The sequence below is a fragment of the Branchiostoma floridae genome, chromosome 6, assembly GCF_000003815.2.
Source record: "Branchiostoma floridae strain S238N-H82 chromosome 6, Bfl_VNyyK, whole genome shotgun sequence".
NCBI lineage: Eukaryota > Metazoa > Chordata > Leptocardii > Amphioxiformes > Branchiostomatidae > Branchiostoma > Branchiostoma floridae.
Genome location: NC_049984.1, coordinates 5,175,312 through 5,185,725, shown reverse-complemented (window position 1 = coordinate 5,185,725; position 10,414 = coordinate 5,175,312). Strand labels below are relative to the sequence as shown.

Below are 10,414 nucleotides of genomic sequence, written 5' to 3'. Positions count from 1 at the left end.
CTTGGAGATTAGTGCCCGTATACCTCTGCCAATCAAGGAGTTTGTTGTGCCTATCTTTCTACTTACGCCATGGACGGTAATATTGGACTCAGTCCGCAGAGTTCTGGCCCAAAGTCGATGAGAAAAGGTCTTCATGTAAGGAAGGAATTTGTTCATTGAGTAACTTTATCAATTGATAAGAGACATGTACAAATCGTTTGTAATTGACAAGTATAAATCGATTAATCACTGAAAACTATCAATTTGCAAATTGCTTTATTATTGAAACCAGTTGTAAGTTACAAATCGTTTATTATTGATATCTACCAATTGATCTAACGTTAACGTTATATACAAATCTATAACGGATATAACGTTAACGTTACAAAACAAGGGACTAGGTAGGTAGGTAACGTTATCTTTAACGCTTATCGATTAATATGATTATTAATTTGTTTATCAATCTATTTGTAATTCATTTACAACTCATAATACACAAGCAGTAGTAACCATGTCACAGGTGTGTATTACCTGCACAGGTACACGAGCCACTGTCTCCAACAAAGAAGCGTGAAAACAAACACCAGAACTCCCACCACCACCACTTTCCCCACCCCACGCTTCACGGTGGTTACTCATTACATATTAATGAGCCGACCCCCCTAACAACGATACAAGACTACCCCCTTCCTACGCTACGAACCATTCTAAAAATATACAAAACTCCTTATATACACTCAGAATGTGATCAAGGCATTGGTTTTGTAAACGTATGTTTATGTGTGTGTTGGACAAACATCAGTGCATTTGAGCAAGGAGGTTCTATCTTGATAAAACCTCCTTGGTAATATACGTCTAAGAGTGGTTTTTAGCGACTGGATTTTGTTCTGATTTTGACAACTACTAGAGGTTAGTACAAATGTCATATACAGGAAGAAATATGGAAATCAAAGCTATAAAAAATCTAGTTTCTTGGTTGATAACAGAAGACTTCGTTGATGGGACAACTAAGAGTGGTGCTTGTTTGACCCGGAAGTGCTTGTTCAGCTGGCAGCCATGGTGATGACCTCTTATCGGTGACTACCTGCTGCGTGATATATTCCTCCGCTCCACACAATCAAGTCCCAAAACATATTATGCCCTAAATTCTAACATATCCACTGAAATGTGAAATTATCAATGTTGTGATAACTAAATGATTATTTTATGGCGTTCAGATGCAAAATAATAGTAAATGTTGAGTGAATTATTTGTCACTAAAGCAGTTGTCAAGAGCCTACGGCGGAAGGGCATGAGTGGTGCGGTTACTTGACGACTATGTAGCTTTGTATACAGAGTGTTTCTCACATAACGACCAGACAGTCAAGGAGGCAAGGCCTTTCGCGTTTCTGTGGCGGACCGTAGCGTTTAGGCCCGAAAAATCAACTTCTAATTGCCAGAGATGTTTAAGAATACGTTTCAGAGTGGTTTCTTGTCCATCCTGTACAGCATAGGAAGCAAACCTTTGCAAATCTGGGACAAAAAGGTAAGGAGGATTTTTTCTACCACGCTACTCATGGCTCATCACTACCGGCCATGTTTAGTTGTAACTAGTGATTTTGTTTATGCGATCTGTTTAGCACAACAAGTAACAACTATACCATAGGATGAAGCTATGATGAGTTAATATCATGATATGATACCAAATTTTGCTCTGTTTTCACGTATACGATGTTGTTAAGAAATATACGATCGGCCGTGTTGCCAACGTTCCATCTGAACTATGACCGGCCAAGGGCCGGCCAATATTGTTTATACGTATACACAGAAACAACATACGCATACCAACCAGGCCGGACAAACTGTATCTATACCACTAGGATGTTTGTAAAATTATATTTCCGTCCCAAACGCCGGGTAGTTTTGAGTTTCGGACATGTTGGGTGTGGGAAGGGCGCGGTTACCTTGGAGACGGGCTCAGACGATGATCCTAACTCAAGAGCTCATCTCAAATCCTGTTGGAGGAAATCACCAAATTCTAAAAAATGTCTCTTCATCATTCTCTAAAGTTTATGTTGGCCCAAAATGTGTTTTGTGCGACCTTTGGCTGTTTTTATAGAATGTTTTGTATCTCATGTTTAGTGAAATTCACAACAATGCCAATTGATCGCTTCCTGGATTTCTATATCAAAGTATATCAATATAAAAAGATGAGTGTAGTACAAATACAGATTTAACAAGTTCAGTACCAATACGAATTTCACAACCAGAATTTCACAATTTTTAACATCATTATTTTGTCAGTTTTTACCCTGGTTTTGTATTTTCTTGCTGTATTTGTTTATCAAATCAGATCGATCAAGCTTATGTTGTTCTTGCCTACTATCTAGATTGTGATCTTACAACATGTCACTGTTTAAGGTTTACAGTAATCACAAGCCAAATTGCCTTAATTTTTTTTCCGTGGTAGTGGTACATTTGTTTTTGTCATTTTGTCATGTATTTGATAATGTTTTTCACAGTTTAACTATTCAAAGAAGTTGAACAATTTCAACCCATCAAGCATTCTATGTTGCTATAATAACATAACACTTTGCTTCATTAGCATTGTTATAACAAATTAAACAATGCTTTAGTTCAACGGTTTTGTGCCTATTGATATAGCAACTACAAGTGAAAATATGAAGTAACATGAAAATCTTGAAGCATTGAAGTTTCTTTGTTAAATGACATTTCATTCATAGCATTTTATTTGGTATTGGCATAAACAAAACGTAAACAGTCAAACTGTGACATTCAGTTTGTTGTTGTACCAGAAAAGGAAACATGACAGATTGGATTAAAATGCGCTGCTTTCAGTCGCTATAAATAGCGCAAAATTAGTCTTGAAACTTGATCCGTAATTGGTTTCAAGTCCAATCACTTGTCGTCACATAACAGTTATCAATAGCACCTGAAAATATGTAGTGTTCTGAAGGGAGTTTTTGTTCCTGTTCCAAATATGGTAATAGTAACAGTCAAGATGGTTTGATTGAAGCAGAATTCCTGCCAATCAAATTTGATTGAGTGTCATTTGTATCCTTTCAATGGCAGGCAGTTCCCTTATCAGCCCACTACATTAGTACATATTTTCTGCCCACCACCTACAAATTAGTACAATGTATTTTCAAACAGTAACAATAAGCCTTCTTTGGTAGCCTAGCAAATTGGGCCTAAACATAGGATTTTTTAAATGAAATGTTTTGAATTATTCTTTTGATAAAATGCTGACAGTAGTTTTGGGCAAGTATGATACAAATTACAGAAATGAATGAATAAATCCAAAAAAATATAGATTTAAATGTTGCCATAACTTTCTACCATATGTATAAAAATCAATAGGAATTGTGTTTCAGAATGTGGATTACACCCCCCCTCCCCCCAAAAATTGAATAAGTCTTTTTTCAGGTAATACATGTAGGCAAGGGGTTCCAAGGTTTTTGTCAAGTGTAGGTAGATCTAATCATCTCGTACGGTCGTACCTTTTCAAATCATTTCAAAAACAGGATGCCTCAAAATCATGTGCCCTCAAGCTTGAATTTGCCGTCAACACATATTGCTTGTAAACTATCAGAATTTTGGTATTAAATTGTTAAAAATTGTGATTTCTCTTCCCTACCTCAGGTGAGAAATGGCCACATCAAGAGGATCACAGACAACGACATCCAGTCACTTGTACTGGAGATTTGTGGCACAAACGTCAGCACAACATATATCACCTGCCCGGCAGACCCAAAGAAAACCCTGGGAATCAAGTTGCCCTTCCTTGTGATGATCATCAAGAACCTGAAGAAGTACTTCACCTTCGAGGTTCAGGTGAGTTCGTTTTCTAAGATTTCTAGTAGACAGAATATTATGATACTTTAGTGACAATGATAACTAAAGAACAGGGAGTACAATTATCAACATTATACATGTACATGTATAAAATGTTTGCTTCTCAGTTTCTATGTTAGAAATACTATTTTACATTTACTACCGGTAGTATTTAATTTTATACACATAGATCAGGGAATGGTCATTCATTCTTGGAATGGTTAACATAATTGAAGTATGAAAAGAAGTAAAATCTTTTTGTTTCCGTTTTCAGTATTTTGTACAAAAAACAAAAGGAATTGTAACTTGTAGTACATTTCAATGGATTCACTATTGAACTTGATAGCTCTGATTTGTCAAATGTTTCTAACGTCTGCTTATGGTGATTGTGTCAATGTTTCTAACATCATTTGGTGATTGTGTTGATGGATCTAACGAACATTTTTTCATGAACAAACAGGTCCTAGATGACAAGAATGTGCGCAGACGGTTCAGAGCGAGTAACTACCAGAGCACGACCAGAGTCAAGCCCTTCATCTGCACAATGCCCATGAGACTGGACGATGGGTGGAACCAGATTCAAGTGAGTTATTGTCATTAGATTATGGTGTTTGATGGGTGTGGCCCTAAACTTGGTGACGACATTCACGTTTTTGTTGATGATTGAAATGGAAGATTATCTGAGCCAGAAAATGGTACAGGACATGCAATTGTGAAAGGATAAACCATTCATTCATTCATTCATTCATTCAAAGCACAAATTTCTTGGCAAGATTCTTCACTGTTGTATTGGTTGTTCCCAAAAAGTTGATTTTGAAAAGGTGAGGAAGGGGAAAGATTACTTTGTGACACAGTGGTTAGGGGATAAATTGTACATGTATCAGATATGTCAGTTAAACATGATATGATTTTGTCTTATGCTCACTGAAATGTCAGTGGAATAAAGCACTTGGTTGTGTACAAAGAATTCTATTATTCAATGATATGATTTTTTTATGTTGGAGAGCTTGGATAACCATTTCTCCTTTTTTTGAATGATCACAATGATGTTAACCATACCCTTTGACTCTTTCCCACAGTTCAACTTGTCAGACTTCACGAGGAGGGCCTACGGGACCAACTACATCGAGACTCTGCGTGTCCAGATCCACGCCAACTGCCGCATCCGCCGGGTCTATTTCTCCGACAGGTTGTACTCAGAAGACGAGCTGCCAGCAGAATTCAAACTCTACTTACCAGTGCAGAACAAAGCAAAGGTAAGATTGGAATGAATTCTAAAGAAAAAAAATTCAAGAACTCCTTTTTTACGCCTTTATGCCAGTTATTTTAATCCTGATTACGATAATGTCATACTTATCCAGCAATTTTTCTTGTTTTCCAGGTTTGAAGAACCTCCATCAAACCAGTGCAGTCACCAAATCCTCTTTTGCTGTAAAAAAAGAACCAAACTACATAAGTTATGTTTCCATATCTTCCTGGTATGTACCAAACTTGACTCATTTTGTCAGGAAGGACTTTACTACCAAAAAACGTCAGTTGCACCGTATCTAGTTCTCCGTTCGACTTAGTCCTGCAATGTAGTGCGATATTAGGCGTAACCGACCAGAGAAATATGTTTAGTGTCGTCTCTTCCTACAGACAGTAGATGTAGTATCGGTAGAAACGGTTCTGGGAATGGCAACGACCAATTTTTGTGAATTCCTCCTCCATCCCATAAGTGTTGTTTCTGAATGTAAAAAGAAGAAGTAAGCATATTATATGTTGTCCCTGTTTAGTTGGGGACCTTTCATTAATGATCAGGGTTAAGTATGTTGGGATGAAGAAGACTATTGTACGTTTAACTTTGTCAGAGTTTAGGGCACGTTCCCCACTATGTAATAACAGATTTATTTAGAACACCTCACTTATAAGTGTTAAGTGGCCAAGAGACTCTGTCTTGTACATCGGACCAAATGGGACAGAAGGAAATGAACGAGCCATGTCAATTTTTCTTCCATCGTTGTAAATACTGGAAGCTGTATTAGTACCCCTGTATGTAACCATGGTGATGACTAGGTTGATGACATTGTAGCGTACCATGATCAACCATGTATAGAACAACCTAACGATGGGTTACATGTAGCTTTTACATATTTCAAACTGTTACATATTGCAATAAAAATTACATTTTGCCTGTTTAAAATTTCTGTGCATGTTTGATTATTTTTATTTGGACAGTCTCTCTTAGCTTGTCCAACACAGTCAGACTGTCTTATTTGCCTGCATTTCATAATAGGAGCTCCAATATCGAACTTTTTTATTTGCCAACACAAACCCTAGTACCAAATATGAAGATTCTTCCACAGTTCTCAAGTGATGCTAGACGCATACATATCATACATACATGTGAAACATACAGACGGCACCACAAAGATAACCTTCTTGGCAAGCATTCCAGCACCAGGGTCATAGATGGTGAACCAGAATTTAAAACAAAAGTTTACACAGGTTTATCAGACATGTATGTTTTCTGATGCGCTGAAAATACACTATGGACCTATATGGATGAATTGTTGCTGGAAATGAGCATATTAACTGTGAACTTAATTGCATGCACGACAGTTGTACATGGTACAATGCGTGGCAACAATGACAAAGCAGTAATAATAGTTTATTCTACAGTCTATATCTACTGTGAATGAAAAGCAAACTTTATCACAACAAAGATTACCACAGCTTTCATGATTGGTACAATGTCTTGGCAAAAGCAAACCAAAGGTTTTGACCTCACAGTGGTAACCATAGTAACAAACAAGAAAATCAACATAGCCAAAGTGCCAATGGCACCTGGACAAAATGTAATGCATTTACTAGAAAGGTCACTAGAAGTCACCTGTCTCTATTGATCATGCCCATATTTGGTCAAGAGCAAGTATTAATTAGTCAGGAAGTTGACTAAGAATAGTGGGAAATGACTAACCATTAAAGAATGCAAAATCATGTAATACTATCTTCAAATGTTGTGTTTTGTTGACAAGCAAAATGGGCCAAATGGGAGTGTACTAAAAGTATTTGAACACAGTAGAGTCCCAAGAAAGATAGAGGAATTAAGAGAATCAGACACTCAGTCAACCACTATGTTTAAGTCTGCAGGTTAAAAGAAAATCTCCAGAGCCACTGTTGTAATCTTAAGTTTAAGAATCTACAAAAAGAATGTTCTTGTAATCCCAGTTTTGTCCCTAATGTCATATCTGTGCATGCACAGGTGTGTGGCCTAAAGGCTAAGAGAACAGAGATGGGCACTGTCCTATACACCATTTGGTGTGGAAAAAACTAACTTATATTCTGTTGGCCCACCAACACCTTTTTCAGAGGTCTAGTGGAGGATTTTACACCTTTGCGGTCACCAAAGGGACCATTATAACAAGAACGTCCTTGATTATAGTATAGTAAGGAGGTCTTTCACTTCAGGAGTGTAGATCATACACAAACTTGACCCTGCATATGACATATCTGATTGACAAATGGGTGGTAAGTTACATGGGGATTGCATAATTACTGTTGAACAGTGTCAAGTGGTTCACAATGCCGTAAAAAAAGGAATTTAAAGTGGAGTTGTAACATGGTAAGGCCACACCAATCCTTGGCCACACCAAATTCATCTATTGCATGTCGGATTTTTTTTTTCAGAAAAAAATCGACAAGTTGAAATCTTTTTTTTTTCAAAAGGTCTGAGGTGAAGATATACGGCTTAAATAACACAAAAAACAATGGCCTGGGTAGTTAATGGTACGTTTTATGCAATGAATCCCTTCCTTTGATTTGTTACTAATGTTCTGAATAAAAGCCATCGTTTTTAGACTGAAATTATGTGTATGTGGCTCTGAATGGCAATATTTGCAGGTTTGTGATAGCAAAACCTGTATTATTGCAAATCTGAGAAGCAACAAATAAAATTGGTGTGGCCTGAACTATGTAAAAACACCCATAAACACAGTGGTGTGACCAGTGTCTGCTACTAGGCTGTAAAATTGCCAAGTGCTGAGCCAAGAACCCTGCATCAACACTTATCTGAGGAATGAAATGTTTGAATGACCGTGCTATAAATTTGATGCCCTCTGTATCACAACATCAACAGACTCGGTTGCTGGGGAACAGATTTGCAGGAGTGTCAACGATGATTTACGTTTGTATCAGGCGTTACCATGGAGGGCTAGGGTGTCTTGTTTTGAAACAAACTGGCTGCAGCTCAAGAAACTTCAACCATTGGTGAGATGGCAAAGTAGTCTTGTGGTTAGAGATGATGATTTAGAACCTAAAGGTTCTGGGTTTGCATTCCCAGCAGATCCCTAGGGAAAGGCGCTTTACACCTTTTATTCTTTACTTGAATCGTGAAAATGTGCACCTTAGCTGGCTGTAGGAATGGCCTATTGGATAGGATGTAAAAGCTGAGGGTCTGAGGAGAGCTAAACCTTGAGCACCAACCACACATTGAAAAGTGTAGTATCTAGTCTCTTCTAGACTGACCACTAAGACTTAGACTTAGGGGCTCCCGTGTTGTCCAACACGAGGCAGTCAGGTTGGCCCAGCAAGCTCTGTCGGCAGCTATCCTCCTTACATCCTTCCAGTTAATGTTAGCTTCTTGGAGGTCCCTCTCGATGGTCTGCCTGTAATTAGACTGACTACAATGGCTATTATAATAGAGGAAGAATAATTTGCCAGGAGAGTTTTGCTGCCAGAGGGTTTGGCCGACCGCAAGGGGGAATGCTGACCTTAACGTGGACTGACTCCCCTGGCCACTGTCCCAAATTTTTTTTGCCAAATTCTACGATCTCCGTACCAACGCAGAAAGGCCCGGTGGAGGCCAACACTTGATATTCATGTCTGGACCTGTAGCTTAACAATTTTACAGGTACACAGCCCTAATAATACAGTAAGATGACAACAAGGGACAGAAAAGACCACAAGAGAAAAAGTTGACACCATAACCTTTACTTTAACTTTATTTTATGTAGGTACAATAGTGTGTGGTCTCCTATTCTAGCCTCTCAACAACACAACGTCAGGAGCTCCGAGGCTCTGCACAAACTACAGTTCATTTCTCCAAACAAAATCATGACTCTTGTTAGTCGGAGCACGTGTAAATAGGAACCACTTCATACGTCCTTTTAAAACACACATATAAACAATCAAACAAACAACAATATACTACCTACTTTCTTGAATTCTTTCTAGAAAACAAAATTTTTTGCAATTGGTTTCGGGATTACACATAACATCTTACCCATAAGGTAGTCTACGCAATGTGAGCATCCTACCATTTACCCCCCCTCAATATACAAGATGAAATGTGCAATGCTTCTACTACTTTAACACATATTGATATATTGATGTTTCATTCATTATACAAAGTCGTCTAAATGTTTGCATCATCTGTCACTTCCCTTTTACATGCTTTTTCGATAATTATAGTATTCCAATAATAAATTCTGGACATCTGCTACAGCTGGGCAAAATAGCAATCCATAGCTTCATGTACAAACTTCTCTGTACAGGGTTCGAGCTTTAGGTAGGAGTAATCTCCAAGCAGATCTTACAGAAGCATAAGATAGTATCAAAAGCTGGCAAAGAAGTGAAGCCGGCTTAGGAGTGTGTTTCGCTACAAGGCAAATGGACACCTTTTGGCTGACTACACTCCTTAGCCAGTTTAGTACTATCTTATGCCATTGTAGGATCTGCTTGGAGATTAAGGTAGGAGTACTTTTAAGTCTCTTAAGATGGTGACTCGAAGAGAACGCACATTCCTAAGAGTGACAGTGAGAGCCGTAGCAGTCTAGTAGTGGGAGAATATACAGTATATATCAGAGCCCTATAGTACAATTCAAATGGGGTTCAGGGCAAAAGGAAGGGGCATCCGTGAATTCTTCATCAGGCTGATAACTCACTGAATAACACACTTTGTACACAACCAAAAAGTTACTACCTAGCCAACGTTTTGGGGACCGTCTGTCACCATCCTCAGGGTAATACTAAGTGGTTTACTTCTCACTGCATGTATCAGAAAGTCTGCTTGAGTCAAAAACAGTGGTGAGAGGGATATACGATAAAACCAATATTGTTTAAGACTGCATTTTGCTCACTGAAGCAGCGACACTTGCAGCAGCTGCAGTGTGAAGTAGAACTGGTCAGTATGGCCCTGAGGAAGGTGACAGACGGTCACCTAAACGTTGGCTAGGAATTAACTCTCTGGTTGATGAACAAAGAACTTGGTTAAGCAGGGATGGGCATTTCTGTACAACACTTTGCCTGACGGAAATTAGAAAGGGTGTGTTATAAACACACACACAAACACAGGGGATTAACTAGCCTGACGAAATCACGCTTCTAGCAGCCCTTCCACTGGTCATGATCAGGCCCCTACAGTAGGAGCTTGATGGCCAATACCTCTTAGTCTTAGTCAGGAGAATTGGGAAGATCTTAATCTTGTTGGTTTACACAAATGACGGGCAGGGCTCGTCAACATTGTACTTCAGAACCTTCTTTTCTGAACTAGTCTCCTGGCCAGGGCTGACTCCAGGACCTGTCCTTCCATCTCAAGACAGAAATTTGCTTCTTGGGACAG

At 38.6% G+C, this 10,414-nt stretch overlaps 1 protein-coding gene across 1 annotated transcript; it reads left to right on the top strand.

The window, feature by feature from the left end:
- Positions 1–1,294: 1,294 nt before the first annotated feature.
- On the top strand, positions 1,295–5,995 carry LOC118417779 (cilia- and flagella-associated protein 20). The gene is made up of 5 exons (XM_035823494.1): positions 1,295–1,504; positions 3,622–3,813; positions 4,274–4,396; positions 4,893–5,069; positions 5,195–5,995. The coding sequence occupies exons 1-5, from the start codon at positions 1,421–1,423 to the stop codon at positions 5,198–5,200; spliced, it is 582 nt and encodes a 193-aa protein (XP_035679387.1). The 5' UTR covers positions 1,295–1,420; the 3' UTR covers positions 5,201–5,995.
- The last annotated feature ends 4,419 nt before the right edge of the window (positions 5,996–10,414 follow it).

Coding starts and splice junctions, on each gene's coding strand:
- LOC118417779 (XM_035823494.1), top strand. CDS start 1,421: ATGTTTAAGAATACGTTTCAGAGTGGTTTCTTGTCCATCCTGTACAGC. Junction 1,505..3,621: donor TGCAAATCTGGGACAAAAAG/GTAAGGAGGATT, acceptor TCCCTACCTCAG/GTGAGAAATGGCCACATCAA. Junction 4,397..4,892: donor ATGGGTGGAACCAGATTCAA/GTGAGTTATTGT, acceptor TCTTTCCCACAG/TTCAACTTGTCAGACTTCAC.